This window comes from Alosa sapidissima, chromosome 8 (assembly GCF_018492685.1).
Source record: "Alosa sapidissima isolate fAloSap1 chromosome 8, fAloSap1.pri, whole genome shotgun sequence".
Classification (NCBI taxonomy): domain Eukaryota; kingdom Metazoa; phylum Chordata; class Actinopteri; order Clupeiformes; family Clupeidae; genus Alosa; species Alosa sapidissima.
Genome location: NC_055964.1, coordinates 13,937,575 through 13,964,687, shown reverse-complemented (window position 1 = coordinate 13,964,687; position 27,113 = coordinate 13,937,575). Strand labels below are relative to the sequence as shown.

General features: G+C 40.1%; 1 protein-coding gene across 1 annotated transcript; it reads right to left on the bottom strand.

Moving 5' to 3' along the window:
• Positions 1-167: 167 nt before the first annotated feature.
• Positions 168-24,754, bottom strand: LOC121715744 (integrin alpha-2-like). The gene is made up of 30 exons (XM_042101644.1): positions 24,604-24,754; positions 23,644-23,767; positions 23,397-23,506; positions 23,202-23,293; positions 22,251-22,365; positions 21,561-21,688; positions 21,162-21,310; positions 20,702-20,852; positions 19,575-19,740; positions 19,326-19,402; positions 16,934-17,075; positions 16,333-16,478; positions 15,933-16,076; positions 15,471-15,674; positions 15,095-15,225; positions 14,628-14,791; positions 14,252-14,403; positions 8,337-8,447; positions 7,884-7,969; positions 7,514-7,655; positions 6,883-6,975; positions 6,721-6,797; positions 6,527-6,610; positions 5,558-5,660; positions 5,350-5,460; positions 4,842-4,952; positions 4,487-4,600; positions 4,242-4,331; positions 3,879-3,995; positions 168-923 (listed from the first exon to the last, which is right to left on the bottom strand). The coding sequence occupies exons 1-30, from the start codon at positions 24,638-24,640 to the stop codon at positions 846-848; spliced, it is 3,549 nt and encodes a 1,182-aa protein (XP_041957578.1). The 5' UTR covers positions 24,641-24,754; the 3' UTR covers positions 168-845.
• Positions 24,755-27,113: the final 2,359 nt, after the last annotated feature.

Genomic DNA, 27,113 nt, shown 5'->3' with positions numbered 1-27,113 from the left:
AAGAGCATACCTCCTCTCTAACTCTATCTCTCTCTCTCTCTCACACACACACACCTTTTCCCTGTAAAATTGTCTAGATCATTTGTTGCCAATAGGTAGAGATTTACTGTAACTAGTTAATACATGAATGTGAATTATTGCAGTTCAGCTGTCTTTATTTATCCAGGGTTATCATCACGTGAACAGCTTTAATACAAAAATGATACATCTGACATGATGTCCTTGTAAAAAGATGGGCTATGACAGTAATGATAGTAAAGATCTAAGACAGAGATGGAGAATGATACCAGATGTCTAGACCAGACAAAACTCAGCAGGTGTGCATGCTGCACAGAAACATTCATAAATCTTTTAAAATATTTTTTATTATTGCTTTTCCAAGAGAAAGACATCTCCCTTGTCATCAGTGTGTGAATCAATGTGTCCCTTTTAATTTATTGCACTATTTTCATTATTTATGTACAATTCAGGCACTGGGATTATAGAAGATCTGCTGAAAATTACATCAACTCTGAAATAAATTGCACCACACTGAAGACATAGCAATACACAATAAAAAAAAATCCAAATTCACTGGATCAAACAACATCCAGTAAATTGAGCTCAAACCTCCCTGGTTTACAACAGTAAAAAAAGTAGTTTGAATTAGAACCACAGTCATCACAACGCAATCTGTTTCCTCTTCAGTTCATGGTGAAATGATCTGACAACTTCTGACAGTTTGTTACCATTCTTGGAGAGAGCAGCTTAATGTTGCTGAAGATAACAATGTCTTTGGACAGCCTGGGAGACAGCTCTCCCTAGTGGCACCTGGGTGGTTGTGCAAGTCCTCACTGGATTACAGACTAAAGTCCCTCCTCAGCTTCTATTTCTCCCTCCGCCTCCTTCTGTAGCTGCTTGTACTTCCTCTTGAAAAAGCCAAACTGCAAGAGACACACAGGTTAAACACTGGGTTTGGTTTATACTACATAAAACGTAGTACATAAGAAGTCTTCTTGAACCCAGCACTGATATATATATAATACCTTAAAATCTATGACCAGTAATCTACAAGATATGGGCCTAGGGTGAGGCCCTCTGCACCTCTCATTGTTTCTACTACCCAAGTATTCAGCACTCATCAAACGTGTGAAACCAACAGTAAGGACAGTCAAAGTGTGGCCAGAGGGAGCTGACTTAGCACTTCAGCAGCGTTTTGAAAACCCTGATTGGAGAGTGTTCGCAACTCAGGACACCCATGACTCCTACACGGACATCGATGCCGTCATATGCCTCCTCCATTCTGGACTGTATCATCTCAAACATCAACAGTTTACCAGATGACTACTTTCCCTAATCAGAAGCCATGGAGGATGAACAGTGAGGTCAGACTCCTGCTGAAGGCACGAGACAGCACATTCTGATCAGGTGATGCTCAAGCCTATAGCTCATCCAGGGCTAACCTGAAAAGGGGCATCAAAAAGGCCAAGCACAACCATAAGCTAAGGATTGAGGATCACTTCAAGAACAACCTGGACCCCCGACGCATGTGGCAAGGCATCCAGGCCATCACAGATTACAAAACTACTAACTCTACCCCCCGTCACTGACACCTCCTTGCCTGATGAGCTGAACCACTTCTATGGCCGCTTTGATAGGGACAACAAGGAGGAGGCCATCAAGGCTGTGGTCTCTACAGATCACCAGCCACTCACACTCTCCACCACCGATGTGTGTGCGGCACTGAGCAGGACTAATGCACGTAAAGTTGCTGGTCCTGATCCCCGGATACATACTAAGGGCCTGTGCAGTGCAGCTGGCTGAGGTTTGGACTGACATATTTAATCTGTCACTAGCCCAGGCAGCTGTCCCTGTGTGCTTTAAAACCACCTCCATCGTGCCGGTGCCAAAACACTCCACTGCAACAAGCCTTAAAGACTTCCGCCCCGTTGCACTCACCCCCATCATCATGAAGTGCTTCAAGAGGCTGGTCCTGGCCCATCTCAAGACCTGATTACCACCCTCACTGGACCCCTTCCAATTCGCCGTCAGAACAGGAGGACAAAGGATGCAATCTCTACGGCACTTCACTCTGCTCTGTCCCACCTTGACAATAGCAACACCTATGTGAGAATGCTGTTCATTGACTTTAGTTCAGCATTCAACACCATCAGCCCCTCCAAACGGGTCACCAAACTCATTGAAGTGGGCATCAATAACTCTCTCTATAACTGGATTCTGGACTTCCTAACCAACAGACCTCAGTCTGTTAGGTTAGATAATCACACCTCCTCAACCATCCTCCTAAACACTGTCGTACCACAGGGATGTGTGCTGAGCCCTCTCCTCTACACCCTCTTCACCCACGACTGCACACCTGTACATGACTCTAACACCATTGTCAAGTTTGCAGACGACACTACAGTGATTGGTCTCATCAGCAACAACGATGAGACGGTAACATTGATAACATCGTGGTGCACTGACAACAACCTGGCTCTTAACACCAAGAAGACCAAAGAGCTCATTGTGGACTTCAGGAAGTCTAAAGCTAGCACACACACCCCCATTCTCATCAACGGGACTGAAGTGGAGCGTGTCACCAGCTTCAAGCTTCTGGGTGTCCACATCTCTGAGGACCTCTCTTGGACAATCAACACCTCTACCCTGATCAACAAGGCTGACCAGTGTCTCTTCTTTCTGAGGAGACTAAAGAAAGTCCATCTGTCTCCTCAGATCCTGGTGAATTTCTACCGCTGCACCATCAAAAGCATCCTTACCAATTGTGTTACAGTTGGGCATGGCAACTGCTCTGCCTAAGACCGAAAAGCACTGCAGAGGGTGGTGAAAACTGCTCAACGCATCATCTGTTCCTCAATCCCCTCCATTGAGGCCATCCAGGGCAAGCGATGCTTTTGTAAGGCGTGCTGCATCATTAAAGACTGTTCTCACCCCAAACATAGACTGTTCACCCCACTCCCCTCCGGGAGGTGTTACAGGTCGCTCCGTACCCGAAGCTTCTTTCCTGCGGCTGTCACCCTACTGAACTCTAGCTCTGCACCCCGGTTACAACCAACCAACTAAGCCCCCCACCGCCCCTGCCCGATGCCTCCTTGTCTGTGCCTGTTGAGGCCATGGCGACCTTGACAGGGACAACAAGTCGGTGGACAACCCCCCCCCCAACAACAACAGTGAATGTTTTCCCTTTTTTTAAATTATTTCTTCTTTTATAGTTAGTGTTTTTTTTATATCTCTGTGTCTTATATCTGAGCAGGCAGAGTGGACCAGCAGTACTGTCACCGCCTGGCAATCGGTCGGCCCAGGTTCCATTCCCCAATCCAAAACTTTGTAAGTCCATGTCGCTTTGGATAAAAGCATCTAAATACCTAAAGACACCTTTAACTTTATATCCTATGATCTAACTACTTCATTATTACATAGCATTATACATACAAGTGTGTGTATTTGCTTTGTTGCTGAAGATGCAAAGTTTAGGTAAAAAATATATATTTAATATAATATAATTGTAATTTTGTAAATTTGCCTTGTCATTACTAACATTAGTGGATATAGTATTGGTAAAGGGTGGCTAACTTGTTAACTGATATATTGCATTTGGTGACATCCTGCTGTAGAAGTTATGACATTTTTTTATGATATCAGACCCAAAGCCTAAAACAAAACAATAAATAGCCTGGACTAGTAGGCTGGCTAGGAATGACAACTTTATTTACTTCTCCTTCACGTGACATATATCATCAAAATGAATTGGAATATGTTAAACTACAGACAAACTGCTACAGACAAAACCACATCATACAACTGTGAAAATGTGCACAATGTCACTTTAAAGTATTCTATCAATTAAATGAAGCTTGTGTAAAATGTTAAGATCTCACCTTCCAAAGCAGACCCACTACAAGGGCCAGCAGGAGCAGTCCTCCAATAGCACTGCCCACAATGACGCCCACTGGCACATCTGCCTTCTCTCCTGGCTTACTGATAGTGAGGCTCGCCTACACAAAGACAGAGACAAGAATGGATAAGATTTGAGTGTAAGATAAGGTTTTAAAACTGTATAGATAGAAATATATAGACAGTGTGTGTGTGTGTGTGTGTGTGTGTGTGTGTGTGTGTGTGAGTGAGTGAGTGAGTGATGGGGGAGAGAGCGAGCTCTTAACACCAAGGCACTAGTTTAGTTCATGGGTAATGTACAGTTTAAGAGCTTAACAGGATGGTTTGTGCCAGAAAGTAAGCTTCACCACTGCTTTTTTCAGCCCAATGATGAGCAAATCTGGCTGTGAGGTTTCAATCTCAGAGGTGGCTGTGAGCTCCAAGGTCTGGAAACTTGACTGGATGAATATACATGTACGTTCATGACCAACCAACAAACAAACAAAAACAATTAGTTAAGCAGTATACAATCACAGGCACATATCATATATCCATATACATATCCATACAATAGATATATAATTGAATGCATAGGCAGAAGTTAAGCTCTCACAGAAGCGAAGGTTCCGTTCCAAATCCTCGCTGTGATGTTGACGAAATAGTGACTCTTTTCAGTCATGTCCTTGATCACGCATTTTATAGATGCACATTTGACAGTCTTACAGTCCTGTACACACAATACTGAGATCAGCCACACACTCTTCACATAGGACAGCTTACACTGCAATAGGGGATTATATTTGTCATACACAGACACACAGACACACACATACATACACACGCACACGCACACACACACACGCACGCACACACACACGCACACACATACGCACACACACTGTGGCTGTAAATGGTGGCAGAGAAACGTGCGTGTGAGTGTGCCGGATCTAGAAGACGTGGAGACTCACCAGGCTTGTCATGCCTCTGAGGTTCTCGTTCTTGAAAGAGACACTGTGAGGCTTTGTCCCGATCTTCAGAGGGTCGACTACACCACTGGCCTCGCACAACACAGCCCGTGTCTGCAGGTAGATCATCAGAAAAGCCACGGTGGGAAACTCATTGCAATCATAGCCATAGCTTTTTTTTTACCACTGCATGGTGTTGAATCATAAGCTATTGAGTGTCTGCTAGATACTAGCCCGCTATCACAGCCCTTTTAAAAAAAGTTTTAAATCCAAATTCAACCTAATTGAAGAGTCAACTGATGCATCTTTGAATGATACATTCCTGTGTCAAAAATATTTCTATATTTCAGAAACAAACAACTTACTTCATCCACAATCATAGGTGATCGAATGAGGAAAAGGTACAGTAGTTTTTTTACAAGTAGCTTTTATACAAATAGCGTAATGTTGTCTTTTCTGACATCCTGACAATGTCCTACCCTCCCATATCAGTCAAAAGTGTGGTCCTTACTGGTTGGGTGCTGAGGGAGGTCAGGTACAGGAGTGGATTTCCTCCTTTAGTGGTGGTCGGCAAAGACACTGACAGGTAGGCCAGACCCACAGGAACATTAACTGTAGTAACCTAAAATAGAAAGCAATTTATCCTCTATTTTGTGCAACTCTACTGAAGATAGATTCCCTGGTCAAATGGCACCTTTGCTGTGCCCCAGATTACTTACTTTCACACTTAGGTTGAACTCTGGTCCAATGTCATAAAAGTCTTTAATGGAGGTTTTATAAGGTTTGTTCTCTTCAACTACATAAAAATTCATACTTGATTTTCTGTGGGGGAAAAAGAGACAGTCAGTGTTTCGCAGAATACCAATGGAGTCTATCACTGATTTATTATTACAAATGTCAATTTACATCATTTTAACATTTATTGTGTTTCAGGAACTGTGCAAATTGTGTCCAAAATGACCAGGTATCAACCCTCTTAATGCTACGGAACAGAGCTAAATTGTCAGAGGAAACAATATTTGACATTTACATTTATTAATTTAGCTGACGCGCTTATGTAAAGTGACTTACAAGTGAGGATAACAATCAAGCTACAGTGTGATACCACACTTAGCAACACAGTAACAATAATTCCTATATAACCTTGGATGGGTGCAGCACTTAGAGTAGAGACCAGAGGATGTAGAGAGACTAATTGATAGGAAAATAAAAGGTAGTGCATGATAAATGCAAAATGTGTTATGCATGTTAGGACTGAGGTAGATGGATGAAGATATGGTACTCTCAGAGGAGCTTTAATTCAATGGGACTGCTCTGATAGTGTTTGGAAGCTTGTTCCACCACTTGGTAACTTATTCAATCTTGTCTTACATATTTCTTGTTGATATTATGATCACATGTGGTTTCATGCCCATCATACATATCTTACGTATGGTCAGAGTCAGACCTATGTGAATGACAATAATCGATGCCAGAAACATGTACTTTAAGTGTTATGAATGTATAAAAAAAGACTCTCACAAGATGGTTTGGTAAACACACCTAGGAAAGTAATCAACTTGAGAAAGATACACTTTTAGAGTCTTCATGTTAGGAGACAACATTATCAGGAAACATGTCCTGGACTAGCAAGTCTCACTCTGTTTTACGTAACTGGTATCTCATACTGTGCTACGCCTAAAACTCACTTTGTCAGGATGAGTTCAGAGTCGTAACGGACGGGGACTGTGATGCCAACTTTGTTGTCCGCTGGACGATCTTCTTTGCCATCACTGCAATAGAGATGGGCAGAGAGGCACAAATGCATTCAGTATAAGGGCAGGCAGGGCCATAAAAACCTCCCGGCACAACAGAACATAAACAACAAAGGTCCTTTTCTCACCTTTGGGCCATAAAATCCACTTGTGCTTTGCTTTGTAGGTGGTTGAGATTGAAATCAAAGTGAACAAAAAATGTCACCTTCAAAAAAGGAGAGCATGAATGAGTTTATAATACATATACTGTAAATATACAGTCTTGGACTCATGCTAGAGTACCAGCATACCTGTTGGTTCTTTTCTAGTGCAGGGTATGCTACTTGACAAACAAGGGAAAGTGAATCCTGTACAGAGGAGCATTTCACATCCGTTCCATCACTCTGAAACAAAAAAGAAAAATGTTTTGGGTGTAATACAAACACAATTTTGTTGAATTCGGATAAATGTAATTCAATTGAATTTCAACCGATTCCAATTCAATGCAATTATATCTGCTTAGTTAGCAAGATAGTATCATGTCTAAAAGATACAAGTTCTCTCATCTATTAAATTCTTTCTAAATCTTTCTTTTTTCTTTTGGGCTTTTTATGCCTTTAATTTGATAGGACAGTGGAGAATGACAGGAAGTGAGTGGGAGAGAGAGAGTTGGGGTGGGATCCGTAAAGGACCACGGGGCGGGAATCGAACCCGGGTCACCGGCGTACGGTGCAGGTGCCCCAGCCAGTTGCGCCACAGCTGAGGCCAATCTTTCTTTCTTTATCCTTTACAACTCTGCATAGGAAAGTTGAGCAGCTAAATGCCATTTCACTACATGTTTTACAACAGTATCTTTATGTATGTGACAAATGAATGAATGACTGATTGGTAGATCTCATTCCACCTAAACCCAAGCATTAACAGAAGTTTCTCTAGACTGACCGGGGGAGTGACTGATGCGTAAAAGAGATTCTTGGAGTACGTTGCTATTATCTCGGTGTTGTAGGCATTCTCCTTCATGTTCATCACCACAACCTCAAATGAAAGTCTTCTGTTCTTGTAGCTGACAAGCATTGGAGAAGAACTACAAAAAAAGTTTGGCAGAAAATCTTGTTCAATGATTTCTATAGGCACAATTACACAATTTTCCATGAAATAGATATTTTCCTCTGAGCTAAGACACAACATAAGGAATGGATTGGGAACTGATAAACACATAAGATTTTGGAAATTTACCAAACAAATGCCTGTACACTTTGCCCTAAGTGACAAAGAAACATGTTCCTGAAATAAAATGAATTCAGTTAGCCACCTGAGAACTTTCTTCTCCTGCTTGACATTAAGCACTAGGTCAGTCGAGCACACATTATCAGAGCCGCAGTCTTTAGAAAAGGGAATCTGTCGAAAAGATTGACACCACAATCAACACAGTAGATAGAACAACTGTTAAAAAAATGGAATGTATTATTATATTGACATATTATTACAATATATTTCAATAACATCTAATCTATTTATTATTATATTATTATTATATTAGTATTATTAGCTTTAATCTGTAGAAAAGTATCAGCAGTTTTTCCAGTGACAACAAAATTCTAAATATTTGTCCTCTCAATTTGCTAAATTGTATACAAATGTATACAAATTCTATACTAAATCTGTATACAAATGACCACTATGCTAACTGTACCCTAGATGAAAAACAAACGCTCATGTTAAGAAGCATTGTGCATGTGTGAGGAGCAAGCGCGTGGAACCTCACTGAGAAAGCCCAGGCGTGGGTGGAGTAAGCGTCCAGCACAGGGTTGGAGTCTGGTCTCTGAAGGCCGACGTCCACCCGCAACACCAGGGGATTCACAAAGTCTGGCGCGTCCTGTGTGGGAAAAACACTACAGCCTGTAATAATGGACAAGGAATACCAAACTAGATAAGGAAAACAAAAATATATATATGTCTATGATATGTATCTACTGTATGTTTTTTATTTTTTATTATGGATTATGGGCTCTGTGCACTAACTTACTTGAAGTCGGCAAACCAGTTTCCTGTTTGTTGACAACGCTGCCAACAAACCCCTGAAAACTTGTAATGTGATACTGCCCGGGGCAGACCACTGTTTTGGGATTGTGCAAACGGGTTGGAAGTGTTCAAGCAGGATGGAAGGACAGGTCACAGTAGCAACTGACGTTTGAAAGAGGTTTTTTTTCTGACGATGCAAAATATTAACAAACAAAATAACTAAATAAACAAAAATAAAGTGGATATAATTCCAGCAAAAAATTGTCCTCGACAATACTTAACAGAAAATTGTCTTTAGTAAGCCAGCAGTTTAGTCCAGTACTTTCCACAACACGGTAACATACCACCACAGCCTCACAACAAGCTGTTACTTTCTCTCTTGATATCACAAACTGACTGCTTCATAGGTGCTCTTACCCATAATGCAACATTTGGGAGAAAACCAACTATAGGTAACAACATCTAGGCTAGTGACAAATGGTCAGAAAGGGCTTTCATATGTGTTTCTATGATAATCCCTGGTAAAGCAGCTGCAAAGTAAATGAAAACATTCTGCATAGATATTCATTTTTTGCATGTCCGCTTATTTTAGGTGTATGTTTACATGTCTCTATTCATTCCATACATCAAGATATTCACATCCAGTCTTTTCTAGTAGGTAAAGCAACTTCCCGACTATAAACAAGCTAAGTTTCAAAGTTCTCAGAGCTTGTGTGATTGATCTGCACTAGTTTATATGCCTTAACTCCCATTCGGACATGCTATATTTTAGTCCTTTTTTGGTTTTGGGGTGTATAACAATATCTGTTAATTTAACAATCTTAGCAGTAAAATATTTTTAGCCAAGAATCCATTTCATATATGGGAGACCTTAGAGATAAGGAAAAACATTGTTGCGTTTAGTTCTACCTCCGGTAGGGGTATCTCAAAAATGTGGGGCCATTGTCACTAGCCTAATCTTAATTTTCTGGCAAATCAGTTTGTTTTCTATAGCAATGCAGGCAACACAGAATTAGATAACGGATGATAACACATACTTATACACATACACACGAAAAACTAAATACTTGATCTCCCTCACACCATTTCCCATGACCCAAACAGTCATTTAAATAGTACTGGCGCATAGCGCGCTCTTCTTTGACCGTCACAAATGCGGAAGACGGCGGGAGAAACGCAACAGTGAAAGAAGTGTCGGTATCAGTAAATGAGTATGTATGTTACAGAACAGCACAACTCTGCACACGGTTTCACTGCAATGGGATCCTACATTGTAGCAAACGGGGAGATGGAACACAGAAGTTTTAATCAGTAACATTGTGTGTGTGCGTGTGTGTATGTATGCGAAGGGGAGACGTGACCAGCGCACTATTTGCGCATATCAGTGAATGAATGAATGAATGTACGGTGTTTCATAGTTCAGGGAGGTGCGTAATAGACCTACGGAGGTGAGAGGAAAAGAACGCCCGATTATGGCAAGCGATTTTAACATTTACCAACATTTAACATTTGGTGTAGTATTATAAATAGGGTGAGTCCATTTTCCCCTAATTAGCTGGTGTAGTATGTTGCTTGGGAGGCCCTCTATGTGTGTTGTGATTTTGGAAGCAGTAGGCTCAATAACAGCGAAGCTATTGAATTTGTCCCCCATTAAAAATATATTATAAATAAGGCGAGTCCATTTTCCCCTAATTAACTGGTGTAGTATGTTGCTTGGGAGGTCCTACACATGTGTTGTGATTTTGGAAGCAGTAGGCTTAATAACAGCGAAGCTATTCAAATGTATCTTTGTGTCCACTTTCAGTTTTGCACTTTGTAGACGGTCCCTAGACTCTCGGCTGAAAGCTAACGGTCACAGGGATGCGTTTTATTAATCCACTATGGAAGCATATGAGTAGCTTTATTCAAATGAGAATGCAATCTGCAATATGCAATTCAAAAAGACATTACATTATGCAATTGACAATTCATTATGCAATTTAATATTGCAATTTGCAATAATATCCAACAAATTGTATTTTAATCTGCAAAGTGACAATGAAATCCTAAAATTAATTCCAATAATTTTGGTTAAAAAATAGAATAAACATGGATTGAATTGCATTCCATTTTGCCATGGTACTTCAGTCTCAAAATTCAAATGGCAATTCATTTTGCATTTTAATTTTCAATATTCAGTTTCATCATTTAACTGTCAATTCGTTTTGCAATTTAATATTTAAAGTGCAATGTAGGATTGCATTTTAAAAACATATTTGGCAAAACTGTCAATGCCAGCCTGAAAAGATTTTGGATTATTTTGGGCAAAACGTTTTGCCTTCGTTTTGAGGCATTTTATTCAAATGGAAAAGAAATAGCGCCCCCCGTGATTGCATTGCACTTTAGTCACGCTCTTTGTGTTGCAAAATTCAAATGGCCATTCAATCTGCCAAACGCATTGCAATCTGTCAAGTCACTCGTCAAGGCGGGAACTAGGCTACGTCACTTCCGTGTTTACGTCTTACCCAGTTAGCGCTTGCAATGGAGGAGTTTGCAGCTGCACTAAGGTCTCTGGCTGATTATGTAGAACACCACCGTGTCAACGAGTCTGACTCAACAGACAGATTACTGAAAATGGACGACAGAGTGGGCTATCTAGCCCTACTTGTCCGATTTGATGTCAACCTGGTCCGTTCAAAGATTTCTGAGGCCTTACAGCTAATGGGTGCTAGCCGGTGGGGAGACCTTCTGTGGATATGCCACTGGAGGGAATAGAGGGTTACCTCTCCTATGAGGGAGATCTCGGAGCTCTTTGGAGTTCACAGGACAAGTAGGGCTAGATCGCCCACTCTGTCGTCCATTGTCGTTAGTTAGGCTAAAACTCACACAGCCTTTCCTTGCCCTGCTCTCTCCCTCTCTCACACACACACACACACACACAACGGAGACTCCCCTCCGTGGTCTGGCTAGCCTCATAAGCAGACCGGGGGGTGCGGTTGCTCCGGGCCCACGTTTGGCCAAATCTATCTCGCTGAATTGTTGTATACGATGCTTATTTGTAGGCTGGTGATTGCTGGGGGGAGGGGGTGCTACTAAAGATGCCGCTGGTTGGCAGTTATCAGCAGCAACATAAGAGCCTTAATAATGTAAGAACACAGCTGGGTCTGGCGGACACTAGGCCTACTCGCTGTCACGGTTAACATTATTCATCAACTGTGACATGATATGTTTGCGCCGCCAACACCCCCCACCCCCCCAATAAAAAAAAAAGTGCCCCCTTGAAAATCGCAAATGCCCCCTCTGTCACTGTACTCTACAGCCGGGCCTGTCGGCCAGACACTGCAAACTCCTCCATTGCAAACGCTAACTGGGTAAGAAGACGTTAACACGGAAGTGACGTAGCCTAGTTCCCGCCTTGACGAGTGACTTGACAGATTGCAATGCGTTTGGCAGATTGAATGGCCATTCGAATTTTGCAACACAAAGAGCGTGACCAAAGTGCAATGCAATCACGAGGGGCGCTATTTCTTTTCCATTTGAATAAAATGCCTCAAAACGATGGCAAAACGTTTTGCCCAAAGTAATCCAAAATCTTTTCAAGCTGGCATTGACAGTTTTGCCAAATATGTTTTTAAAATGCAATCCTACATTGCACTTTAAATATTAAATTGCAAAACGAATTGACAGTTAAATGATGAAACTGAATATTGAAAATTGAAATGCAAAATTAATTGCCATTTGAATTTTGAGACTGAAGTACCATTGCAAAATGGAATGCAATTCAATCCATGTTTATTCTATTTTTTAACCAAAATTATTGGAATTGATTTTAGGATTTCATTGTCACTTTGCAGATTAAAATACAATTTGTTGGATATTATTGCAAATTGCAATATTAAATTGCATAATGAATTGTCAATTGCATAATGTAATGTCTTTTTGAATTGCATATTGCAGATTGCATTCTCATTTGAATAAAGCTACCCATATGCTTCCATAATCCACATATGTACACGGTTCTTTCGGATGAAAATAGGGTTGTAGCTTGTTGTCTACCTTACTACGGTTAGATTGAGCTCTCTATTGTGCAATGAAAACGTTTCTCCTATGATTTATTGAACCGCAAAACGCGAATCTTGCAAATCTAACTTCTGTCTAACTTTACCGAAGTATCTGTCATCACGTCATTGAAAACAACATTCAACTCGTCACACATCTTAAATGGCAATTGCAAATATCTTTAATTCAGTTTTGACTAGACAGAATGAAAGGTGAAGATATCTCAAACGTCATTATGACTAGTGCAAATTATTGTGCAAGACGTTGCTCTTTAGATCCGTAGCAGAGCCCATCTACTTATTAGACATTCTCTGTCCGTAGGCTAATTTCCCCTCCCCAACATAATCGAAGAAGAAGTGGGCTTATTTCCTTATTTCTATGAATGGAAGAAGAATAAGCAGTCATGGCTGTAATGTCTTGTTAACATCTAAAATAACTAAAACTCAGGGACACCGTTACTGTCTGGCCTCGGCTACTGAATGCACCAGCACCATCTACAGGAAACTCCATTCATAATGGTGTTGGCTGTAATCGAAAAAATCAAAGCAACATTGAATCATCAATTCTTGCTGCCAGCTCCTGTCTTGCATAGGCTGCAGCATTAAAAAGACGATTAAAAACTCCTTCGCCCTCTGGCTGCTCTGACATGGTGCTAATTAGTGCTAATTACAAAGTTAATAGTTAACAGGTGCTATGTGATTTGATGATTTGAACAACAACACGCTCCCGCCTGAAGTGGATTGCATAGTCATTTCGCCTAGTCAAAACTCTAATTCAAGATATCTATAATTACATTTTGACTAGGCAGAATGAAAGTTATAGATATCTCCAATTTCAGATATCTCTAATCAAAACTCATTCAAGATATCTATAACTTGATAATAGATATCTACAATCAAATTATGACGATCCCTAACTCCAGTTTGAGATATCTACAACGTCATTTTGACTAGTCATAATTCCATTTACAGATATCTACAATGTCATTTCGCCTAGTCAAAACTTAATTCAAGATATCTGAAAAGGAAAAGTAGATATCTTGAATTGAGGTGAATTAAAGATATCTTCAACTGGAGTTATGACTAGTCAGAATCAAATTGTAGATATCTCTACCTGGAATTACAGATATCTGCAACTGAATTGTAGATATCCGTAATGATAAACCCCATAGAAATGAATAGAAAATGTGGCGTCATTTGTCCTAGGAAGAATGTCTTTGTGGATATCTGAAATGACAATTATTGATAGGAAGAATTTAATTGCAGATATCTAAAATGTTCGTTTTGACTAGGCAAAACTGAATTACAGATATCTGCAATACATATCCAGTCAAGCGGGTAAATGTTAAAATGGCTTGCCAAACCCGATCTTTTCCACACTCGCTTTTATAACGACTTGAAGCCAAGCAGAGTGGCACACAGCAGTGCTCTTTAGAGCTGCCCCGGCACATTAAGTTTTGGTACAACTAAAGCACTCATCTTCATGTGCTTGTTGACAGCCATGTCAACAAACAGGAAACTGGTTGGCCGACTTCAAGTAAGCTAGTGCACAGAGCCCACTGTTGCGTAATCAGGATGATCTCAGGGAGTTCTGCTACAGACTGCTCTCTGGGCTTCTTACCTGAACATAGATTGGATAGTGTTTACAGACAGGTATAGCAGAAAGTTGGATCGTTCCACTGAAGACCCTGTCATTGTTCTGTCTGAACAATCCACGTGAAGCCACATGAGAGGACTGGAGATCAGCATCAAGTGTGAAGTTGTAAGCTATCCCTATGACAAGGAGGCAGAGAGACATTACTAATACTGCAGCAGTGATGATTTAGTTAGGGCACTGAGTTTCCAATCAGAAGCCATAAAGTCATAAGTTCAATTCCTGGATGCCACATCTGTGAGCTAAATGTATAAGTTATATTAACTAATGAAATGTTTCATGAGCTATAATAGTTTAACTCATGAAACATTTCAGGCAGTACTTGATGTTGAATCCACCTTACCTAAAGGCCCAACAGGAGTTTTTGGTCTGAATGATGCACTGAAACATACGTGGGCATCGACACACAATAACTTTCTGCCATTCACGTCACATTTGGTTCCCAGTATGTTGATTTGATCCGGCATGAAGACAGCTGTTGCAGTCACTTTTGCCACTCCCCTTGACCTGCAGAGAGTTGATTTTAGAATTAATCGGATATTGATCCATTAAACTGTACTAGCGAGTGATGTAACAGAAGAGTTGAATAAAACGTCAACAAATAGCTACTGATGATGAAACCATGGGCAGATCATCTGTTTAAAATGACATGAGTATCAATGACAACAGCTCATACCCAGTGCTTCACAAGAGTATCTGATTAAGACAGTGTTGGCTACCAATTGCTCATGTATACCTTCTCAACCCATTTAACTCCAACCCACTGACATTCTTCATAATGAGATATTCATATATGTTCAGAAAGCTCACCAGAGCTGAACCACCTTCCCCAGTGCCCCCACTGAAATATCTGGCATCGTGTCATCATTCATATCTCCACTGGTATCCAGTGACCTTCCAAAATACTGCAGTTTGGGATCTAATCTTGATCCAAGTATCCTCTGAAAAAAAAAAAACACACACACACACATACACACACACACACACACACACACACACACACACACACACACACACACACTGTTACCATCTCTCTCTCTCTATAAGTGCTCTTCTTCAATGGTGACCAATTTGATCACCTACAAGAAATCTAATTTCATACTTTTAGATGTTTTCTGGGTTTCTACATCACATGCTCAAGCTCACATTACCCCCGCAGTTCTGCTGTGCCCCATGCCGTGGCTACCTGGGAGTGTTGTTTGTGAAGAGTCCTTCTGTCTCCGTTGTAGACGTACACGACCCCTTTGCCTCCATCCTCCAGTGGAGCTCCCACCACAACATCACTGAAACCGTCCAGGTCCAAGTCTGAGACGGGGGATATGGTCGTGCCAAAGCGAGCATTGTCTGAGATGGATGGACCATCGAGGTATCCCTGTTCATTAAGGATGCCCTTAAAAATAACATGACAGATGCAATATGAACATAGGAGCATTATTGTATGATTTTTGAAAAGGTCTCAAAAAACATTCAATTAGTTTAGAAGCAGGATGACGTAATGTCATGTGATTGACGCACTCAGAGTTAGCTGAAGTCCTAATAGATCTGGATTAAATTCCCAGGTAATAGATGTAATGATAAGGATGTATATCTTCTCTTTTTCTTAAGTTATCTGACAAATGAATGAATGACAATAAACATGATGGCATACCTTGGTGACAGAAAACAGGTAGACCCGACCCTGTTCTTTGTTCACGTTGCTCATGAACATGGGTGCCCCCACCAAGAGCAAGTCAGACACGCCATTTTTATCCACATCTAAAGCACACAGTACACTCCCAAAATACGCTCCAATCTAAGGAGCCAAAGAGAACAGTTCAATTTCTTTCACAATATCTTTCTTACATTGAAGATGTTACTACATTTTAAAATTAGTTTAATTCATGAGATATTAAAAATCTATTAGCATATTACTAATCATAAATTACAGCTTGTAGCGTTCTTGTCATTACTTTTGATATTTAGAGTTACTAGCATGTATTTACTTAATTTTTGGGATCAATGTAGCCCAGAGGCTCAAAGCATTACACACTACATTGTTCAACACTAACCTGTTTTCCTCTCTCAGAGTCCACTACTGTGAGCTTCCTTTGAGAGTTTAATGTGTAAACGATGACTTGACCAGAATGGTTAGATCGTGGAGCACCAGCCACATAATACTGTACTGCTCCATCATGCAGTGTTGTCACAGAATATCCTAAACATTAAGAAGAACCTTTTAGCCATAAGACAGGAAGATACCGATGCTATAATAATATGCAAAAGAAATGCATCTTTATAAGATAATTTAAAGATGATTTGGTTACACTATGAACCCAGTATCCAAAAAGCATTATAAACACATCCATAAGGGGTATTATACATTTATAAAGCCTAATAATGATTGAGTATGTCTATATTCATACTCATGACTGTACATCATAATGTACTGTGATACTTCAAACTGTAAGGGCTTCAAAAGCTTTAGACATCAAACCCCATTCATGAGTGCAGACATAGCTAATTGTAATATATTTCTGTCAAACATTATGAGGCCTTATGGATATGTTACACTCTTTATGAATGTGTTATGATAATATATGAACACTTTAAGTAAAGTGTTACTGATGGGCTTACTAATTTGTCCCAATACATGTCAGAGAGCTTTGATACCTAGCAGTGAGCTGTGGTGGGTGTTGTCCTGCAGGATGTCCTGGAACGTGGAGAAAGGGAAGATGTCTGTCCTCTGTCCAGTTTGGTGCACCACTGTACCGCTCCAGGTGTACGCACCGACAGCACCCAGCAGAAGCTCGTCCTGGAGTAACAAAGCATCACAGAAATAGTAGGGTCTCCTATGTAGCACAGGTTAACCTAAACACTTTTGCCTACATTCAACAACATACTGTATAATGTACTGTACTGTACTGTACTGTAATGTAATGTAGCCTTTTGCATTGCAATGACAACAACTTTAAAGCTCTGTGTATGAAGTGAAATCTCAGTCATAACAAATACAATATATTGCCTAGTGTTCCTACACATCCTCTCCAAACATACAGTTTATGGATTCCTTATCATCTCATCTTATGCTGTATTTTATACATTCTACTCACTTGCCATAAATACAGCACTGATTACTGTTTCAAACATCGATAAATACTAGTGCAATGCCCCTTCAAATTATGCTATTCCTGTAGAAAACCCATTGCCCATACATGCCCGGAGGTAGACCTGCTTTAAAAACAGTATGATAGGGCATTTAATAATGATTATTATATTATATTATATTATATTATATTATATTATATTATATTTTAATAAATGTGCAGTAAGCTGAATTTAAGCATGGCTGCATTTGACATTTTCCAGGAGATCAAAATGGCAAGGCTATGTTTAGCCCAATTGAATAGCTTTATGATAGAGAAGACAAACACTATTTTGTGGAACTAGTGCAGTGCCCGTTCAAACATGCTATTCCTGTAGCCCAATTACATGCCTGCAGGTAGGCCTGCTTTAAAAATAGGATGATAGGGAAAAACATAATTCCAGGTAAGCATTCAATAATGAATACAGATAATATAATAATATAATAAATGTGAAGTGAGCAGAATTTAAGCATGGCTGCATGTGACATTTTTTACAAATCAAAATGACATAATCCTAACAGCTGTTTTGAGTCAAGGCTATATGCTTAGCCTATTAAATAACTTGATGATAGAGAAAACAAACCATTTTGTGGAATGATGCATCATCATATGAAATTTGCAACGGTGTGACTCAAAAACAGTCTCTGGTGGCCTATAAGTGACATCACACTCTGTCTGCCACTCGTTGCTTGTCGCTGATTATGCTTTGCATGTGTGGCATTCTGAGACGTTCTTTAATTCGGGACCATTATCGCTCGTTTCAATTTAGGACCTTGCAGTTGGAATTGTCGTTTGCTTATTCAAAGTCTAAAGACAGTCCAAAGTAGCCTAGGCTATTCGAAGTGTCCGTTTATTGCACATCATGTTTTACGTCATTTTGAAGAGCCACTGCATACCTGTGTGTGTTGGCGTGTTGTTGCAAAATCCGCGGAGTCATTTTATGCAAGCAAACCGTATACAGGGGGTCTTCATTGTTGAGGTCAGACATGTTAACACATTTTGCACTCGCTTAACTTTGTTGCAAAATCCGCGGAGTCATTTTATGCAAGCAACCCGTATACAGGGGGTCTTCATTGTTGAGGTCAGACATGTTAACACATCTTGCACTCGCTTAAGTTTTTACCCGTGTAACATACACTGATCCGGTTCTGCCAAAGCCCTGCTTCTATCTTCACTGGTAGCTTACAGCAGTGTTTCTCAAAGTGTGGTCCGCAAGCTATCCCAAGTGGTCCGTAAGCAGATGTGGTAAAACATAATATAGATGAGTTGTTTGCAATATTGAACCAACTTGTATGTGAATCCAAACAGTTCTGCAACACTGCCTATGTAAGCTATGCCGATTTAAATCATATGAATCCTCTGACACAATAAGCAAGGTGCAAAGACAATTAGCAAGGTGGTTCAGTGAGTAGGCCTATTGTGTCTATTAGCTAGGTGGTCCGTGATGTTTTTTTTACTGGTTAAGTGGTCCTTGGTCTGAAAAAGTTTGAGAAACACTGGCTTACAGTACAGTGCTGTGTGGGAGGGGGAGTGGCTAGCGGCGAAAGCCAATGTGTGCTTCTTTTACCGATATATTTAACAATATCTTTTGCATTTCTTATTCAAACAACGTAACATTTTGCACTGCACTTACTCATGTCCGTAGCAAGACACCTGTCAAGTTTGAGACACCTGCGAGATATGCGTGCCACAGACACACAGACACTTCTTGCTTTATAGATAGATGATGCATGGTCACATGACATTTGCACCACTGAGGAAAAGAGTCTTGAATTTGACCTAGTGTTTATGGATGATCGACACAAGAGACGCTCATCAGAATGGCGCAGTAAACAACGTCAAATTGACAAGACAGACGGACGTTGCTGACATTAATAGATAGATATAAAGATTAAAATGTTGTGCACAAAAAGCCTTACATCTTTACTTGAGTAGTGTGCACTGAATCCCACTTGGGCCATCTCCATCTGAAAACTGTCACCCCCTTTCCCTGTACCTGTTACCAACAAAAACAAAATCAGAACCAGGCATCAACCATCACAACATCATTGTTGAACTGACATAGAATGAGAATGAGAGACATATCAGGCCATGAAACTGTCATATGCTTCTTAACAAATTCAATTGTGACATTAGAATTTGTATATGCAGGCACACAGTCTTTTTACCTTCAATTTTGAATATCCTGTCTCCCAGAGTCCCAGCAATTTTAACCAGAGCTGCCTCTTCTGACACATTGAAAAAAAAATTGTCTGTTGGCTTACTGGCAATAGACTTAATTTCTTCAATGAGCTTTGACGGGTCTTTGTTATTTCTTATATAGGACCCCAATACCTGAGAATAAGAGAAAAGGAACACTGGTCACACTTTGTTGACACACAGCTGTACACAGAGTGTAATACCAACTGATTCAAATATCCTTGACTGTTTTTGTCTTGACCATAGTGACATGTAATAGTCGGATGAGACAGCCTTTGGTTAACCTCAGTATATGGGCTGACTGTCTATTAGTTTGGGAGTGTACAGTATGGTTAACCTCTGTGTTTGGGTTTGGGAGTGTATGGTAGAGGTCTGCACTCCCGCAGGTTGCAACGCAAAAGAGTGCGGCACGGGACACGTTTTGAAAGCTCTGGCGTGGGTGCGATGAGAGAGGTGCGTTTGCGGGAGAAACATGATTCACTGCACTCCCACAAATTATACTGTATATGTTCGAAAAATAATGTAGAAATTATTAAAGTAGTGTACATAATTATAGGTGTGCTATAGCTGTTCTGTTTGGCAGCAATAAAAAATGGGTTTTAAGCTGCTTAGCTGACGGATATTTTCGTTTACGTGGGGTCAGTTATTTCCTGCTGCTCAGTTCTAGAAACTCAAAGGTCAAAAGCACAAAAGCATGACAGAGGAAGAGGGCACCACTAGTAGGCCTAGCTATTTCTGATGTTAGTGCCTTTCTAAAGAAGGGTAGGCTACCCTACATTCAGAGCCAAGAAACTTAAAATCAGACACCTGGCAGTCTTTCTCAGTTGTGTGTGTCAAATGTTCCTTTCATGAGACAGAAAGTAGAACTAAATATTCCTCCTACATATAGGCCTATAGCTATCTTGTGCGGGCTTTAAGCTATAATATAATGTTACAGATGCGAGATATAATGTTACAGATGCGAGCGAGAGCGAGACAAAAAATGACACATTTTTGCTGGAGCGAAAACAGAACGTCGCTGGAGCGGGACTGAAAAGTCTGTCGCCCGCAGACCTCTAGTGTATGGTTAACCTCTGTGTGTGGGTTTGGGACTTACGGCGATGCCGAAGCGTGTGATTTTGTTTGCCTCACACTTGGCCAGCACCTGCCCCGAAAAGGCAATGTCATGAGACTCCCCATCCGTCACCACCACCATGACTTTAGCTGCGCCTGGCCGCCCGCCATTTTCAGCTTTGAATCCAAAATCACTGCAAAGAGGCAGCTCACATGTACAACTTACTCTTTCAGAATATAAGGTTAACTAAGTGAAATATATCAAAGCACTAAGTGAAATATATCAAAGCAGAGGAACAGAGATTCTGTACAGGCATTATCTGTAGTTATGTATACTGAGTAACACTGACTATTTAGATTTGTTTTTATTCATAGTGCAATAAATAAATATTGTACTAGTTTTGCACATCATGTTTTTCATATTTTAAAAGTCAGTGCCACAAATCTTCACAAACATATCAGGGTGAAAAATCCTACATTGAGTAAATATGTAGGGCACAAACCTGGCAAAATCAATTGCGTGGAAGGTGTTGGTAGAGTGGCCATATTTCTGTGTAATGGCAGATGCAGCGTTCAAGACTTCTGCTTTGGTTTTGTACTGATTCAGTCTGAACTCGAAGTGTGGGTCCACTGCATACTGTATAACACTTACCTGGAATAATATCAAGTATCATGATCATGATCATAAGTATGATTTTCTGTGTGACATATGGACAGTATAAAACATCTGGACGATCCTTGATTATTATAATAGTCTATGTTTTAACATTGCATTTTTAGACACTTGTCATATTCATCTGATACTCAACACAAAATTATATGCCACAGCCAATGGTAATGTCATTATAATAATGATGTTTAATTTGTGACTGAAGAAAAGCAATGCAGGTCTGAAGGATTACTTGGGTACTGTGTGGCCCAATATCCAGAGATGGGATCAACTTCTGGAGGAATTCATTCATGGGGCCCCATGGATAGATGCTGTTAGAGCCATCAAGAACAATTATGAGATCCATTGGACCTCCACAAGCTGAGAAAAAAAAACAATTCACAAAAAATCAAGACCAGTGTAGTTTACCAGTGTAGTAGACAATATTTTGATTTAATAAACACTGTAATGTCATGTATACATTGTGTAGTATTGCACATATATGTTCATAAAGTGTGTGTGTGTGTGTGTGTGTGTGTGTGTGTGTGTGTGTGTGTGTGCGCGTGTGTGTGTGCGTGTGTGTGTGTGTTTATGTGTGTGTGATTGTGTGAACTGAGATGACACAGTACATAGTAATACAGCCATGTCCTAAATTACAATAGTATTTACCTGATAAGCTAGCCAATGTCTGATGATCTACTTCTGTAACCAACAGTATCTACTGCATCAGCTGTACTTGTACTTGGCTACTTGCTACTTTCTAAAATGTTTTTATTGCTCTAATACTCCTACGTATGCTCTGTCACTAAACAGGTCACCTAGCACGTACAGAGAGAGAGGGGGGGGGAGAGAGACAGAGAGAGTAGAGAGCAAGAGAGAAAGAGGTCATCTGTAGGGCAGAGTTAGCAGCAGAGAGAGAGAGAGAGAGAGAGAGGTGTCTTACTCTGTAAGGCAGGAGCTTGTGTCCTCTGAACACTGAAGAGGGGGCTCATGTGTGTACAGACTCCAGGGTAGAAATACTGACTCCCACACTGCTGAGCCCACAGTGGACCACAAGTCTTCAGAAAAAAGGACAAACATAAGTCATCTCATCATGTATCGTCGTTGAATCACAGCACAACATATAACACCCCAGATAGCAGACGGGCATTGAAACTATGTAGAATCAACATTACATTGTCAACCATAAATCATTGAATCAATGTCGGATTTCGATGATGATTTAACATCAGTTTGCACCCTCAGTTAATATTGAAACAATGTTGATTTATTAACTATAGACCAGCGGAATTTCAATTGTATTTCAATTAAAATAAATATTGAAACAATGTTGAAATTACAACCAAACTAAAGATCAGTGCGATTTCAATGGTATTTCAATTCATATTAAACCACTATTAATCTGGCAAAATATTGGGAAATTCATACCCTGCTTCAGCCAGGATACATTTGGCTAGGCCTAGGTTTGTCTGGTTTAGGCTACATAAGCTTGCAAAATGTTGATTTGGATGGAAAATCAACATCATATCAATGTCACCTTGCTATCTGGGACTGACCTAAAAGTACTATGTGGTCTTTCTAATAGTTGTATATGTTTCAAAGGTAGAAACTTGTAGAATAGAATGGAATTTTACAACACTTTTACTCACTCTGACTTTTTGAGAAATGTTGCTGGGCATCCACATCACCAATTCCATGTGTTCTGATTGGATAATCATGACTCATGACGAGTAGCTTACTAAACATTTCTCAAAAAGTTCCAGAGAAAAATGTTGCCCAAAGGAACTTTGCCATCAACATTGCTCAAAAAGTTACCTTCTGTATCATCATCAGCTTTAGACTTAAAAAAATAGATGATGAATAAAGATAAATAAATTACATAAATCTGACTCACCATCAGTCCATTGGTTTTTGGTATTCTTGTGAGTGTCATTCCAAGGCTCATGTTTATGTTGACATTTGTCACTGATGGGACACTCACTGAGTCTGAATGAAAGAACATAGATAAAGCACACTGACTCATTTGAAGACCACTTCACATACATATCATAACACTCAGCAAATAGAAGGTCAGATACAAGCATCTTACTTTGGAGGTTAAGTCTGTCACAGGTGGTTTTAGACCCTGATATCTGACACTTGTACACATCTCCTCGCCTGTTGTCAGGGTAACCATTCCAAGGAGAACCAACTAAGAGCCTGGACCAAAGGGAGACGACAGTAAAGAATAACTTTCTTCAGCAGAAGAGAATGGCACAGCCTTACAGAACACTTATTGCTTTAAAAGAACAAATGATGCTGTACAAGATATGGTGGTACTGTAAATGATGTTTTACCATTTGCCCTTGTGATTTGTTAACTGTTGCACTGTATAACCAAACTGCTCATTTGCAGGTCCAGAGAATATTTTCACTCCCGTTGTTCCAACATTGAAGGGCTCTGCTGAACGAAGGTTGTTACCTGAGGGAAAAAAACCTTAGTTAAGAGTTAAGTTTCCTTTATCAAAGGTATTATCTCTGATAAGTGGGTTTGCTTAGGGACATGCCAGTTAGGAGATCTAGCCAGTTGTGTGAGCCTCCATAATCAATCGCACCATAAATTAGAAAGTAAAATAAAACATTCTTTACCATAATAATCATGCATCATTTTTAGGAAGAACTGTTCCATCTCACATTCAGAAAAGTTAAACTTGCACAAGGTAAGCTAATCTCTTTGACAAGTGCTGTGAGCATTCCCTGTTCCCTAATTGCTCCAGGGCACGGAATCCGCCCCCCCTCTCTCTGTGCTTCATTCCTGGACCACCTTCATTAACAGGCCCAAGCATGTTATACTGAGATGAGAGCAAACATAAAGCTAGACATACAAGACCTGGAATGTCACTTCCATTAGCAAACTATATTCTATAAGAGCAAAAGGTGAGGACGAAACTATTATAGAATAATAATAAAACAAAAATATAGTTTTAATTTTGTTTAAATAATGACATCCGAGTTGTAGGCCTATTTTTTTTTGGGGGGGGGGGGGGGGGAAGCTAACCTGCCATATCAGACTTTGATCTAGATGCGATTCATAACACCTGTACAATATTACACCATAGTCACACACGCACAATTGTCAAAAGGTCATCTATGTGCGAAACCACGTTTAGGTGTGATCAAGCATTGTAGCCTACCTAATAGCCTACGTATCGGCAGCGTTTGCATCGTGCTTGAGTTGCAAGTCATTTTAAAGACAACAATAATTTCTAAGTCAACATATTGACAACAAACCAAATGAAAACAGTTTAGGCTACTTACTTAGTACAACAAGGAAAATAACTTCAACAGACCGCATCCTCACATGTCAACCGGGAAAATAACCGAGAAAAAATATTTCATTTAATTTAACGACTCGTCATGTTATTTTCAATACAGGCCAAATCTAGGCAAGTCCTCCTTCTGTGGGCTTGGCTTGGTCGGGCAGGTAGCCTACCTAAAAAGTAACTTCCCATTCGCCTACTGTATCACCTAGGCATACGTCCTCCTGCTTGGACAGTTGGCGTCAGTGAGCTTGTGAAAACGTTTCCAGAAGAAACGTTAGACTTGACTAGGCTACATTAGTGGAAATCGTGAAATGCCGATTTTACCCAACTAAACACTAATGACTCGCAGAGCAAAGTTATGTGAGTAAGGTGCCTGTTTTGACAAGGGTCATCATGGTAAAGATGGATAGACGATATAGTCCCCCTTGCTAATGGAAGTCTATATATGGACATGGTTTTTATGGTGGTCTTTTGGAATTGCACTAGCCTATGCAATGAGCAAAGGCACATGTGTTGAGCAACAGTAAACCTAAAGAGAGTTTCATATAGAGATAGCCTACATTAAGAGAGCCATTTTTTCCCAAACAGCTGTTTCAGAGCAAATATTTTCTTTAAGCAGGACCATTTGGCAATAGACACATGACAGGTAGGGCGTTGGAAATGTGTCTTTTTTGTGTCTATCTTTAACAATGTCTTTCTTTTTTTGATAAGGAAGATCATAGATTCAAAACAAAATAATCACACACAAACATAGGAGTCGTAAACAGACCGACATGAATTAAAATAACATCAGATCCAGCGGACCGAGACGGAAACAAGTTTGAGAACCACTGCATTAGCCTAGGCTACTGTACTCAAACAGGCTACTGTCCTTTCGTTCAGGACATGGAGACATTCTAGTAGGCCTATGGGTTGTATGATTGTGATGCGTGAAATTATGGTGTGTCTGATGTGATTAGATAACCTGTGACTTGAGTGAGCTACAGATATTTACAACATTTGAAATATTTTCATTTTGAGTGTAAAGGTTTAACAGAAGATCAGCAAAACAAAACCCTCCATATATACTGACACCTAAACAACTTGAGTGTGTGTGTGTGTCTTTTTAAGTAAATTTTAACAATGTTACATCATAGTCCCTAGCCACAGAAAAGTGGCTTCTGCTGTGACCGGTGTTGGTCATTCTTGAAGCTAAAGGAGTTTAATTACAGTGAAACATATCATTCAGTCTGAGCACAGACCATCAAAAACAACTGGAGTGGAGCTGTACAATAAGGAAACGCTTCATTTCTCTCAAGCCCTTAGAATGTCATTCATAGTCATATATTTCTTTTTTTTAATACAACAATTACAACATTTTGAGGTGTGCTTTTGTCAGATGACTAGTTTTGGTATCATTCAAAGTCATTTTGATGATATATGGTCATTCGAAAGATAGATAGACACTTGTCGATCCACCACTATGCGGCTCAATGTCCTGGGCTTGAAAAACACCAAAGAAATGAAACATTTCTCAAAACAGAAATTCTGACTATAATGCAGAAGAAAACACCAGTTAGCACGTTAGCAAGCTTATCAGTTTCAGTAAGTCTCTGGATGGTATCTACAAAGTTTTGCATTCCATTTAAATACGTAACTTGCTAATTTAGACAACAACTTGCATAGAGCTGCTTTAAAATGACTAGGTTATTTTTCACTGGAGGGTCTCAGTGATCCATGCTCTAATGTTGATTCCCACCCATCCGACAAGAGGCTCTCTCTTCAGCTGGCATGAGGATGTTTACAGCATCTCTAAATTGTATACCTCAGGTTAAATTAGTGTTCTCGCCTTGTTTGTCTTCTGATGTTTTCCTGTGGATAAGCTGCAAATAGTGCACACACTGCAGTTGGTTATGATGGCATAGATGGGCTTGTGTGAAACATATTAGAATGGATGTGAAAGGTTTTCATAGGACAAGCCTGTCTGTCAAATCTAGGATAGTCTCTCTGTCAAAATTGTTGTAGTTTAATTCATTTGATATTATTTCTTCTCTGTTGTTTTATATTGCCAGAAGGAATTTTATACATTTTATATTGCCAGAAGGAATGCCCCACAAATGCCACTAGGGGGCAATATAGTAAAAGCTCTGAACTAAATGTATCAATCAGAGAATATCTGTTCGGCAGAACCAAACAATTAAAAAAATCCCCTTATCTTATCAAAGCCTTTCGGTCTTTGAGGTATGAAATATGCTAAACTATGCTAAAATATGCTAAACTTCACTTATTCAGATCGTTGAAATTCTTCATGACTGTCAGTACTTGACCACTCTGACTGTTGGGGAACCAGATACAGAGGGCATTCACCAGAGAAAATCCAGTTCTCCCCGTCTTTTGAGGTCAGCATAATGTGCTGTTTTGCATAGGCCAGTCTCTTCTCTTTTTGTAATTTGATAAAGCATGGCCGTGTTGCCTCATGTAAATGTGTAAACCCTGTCCCTTGGTTCTGTAATGGTGTACAGTGTC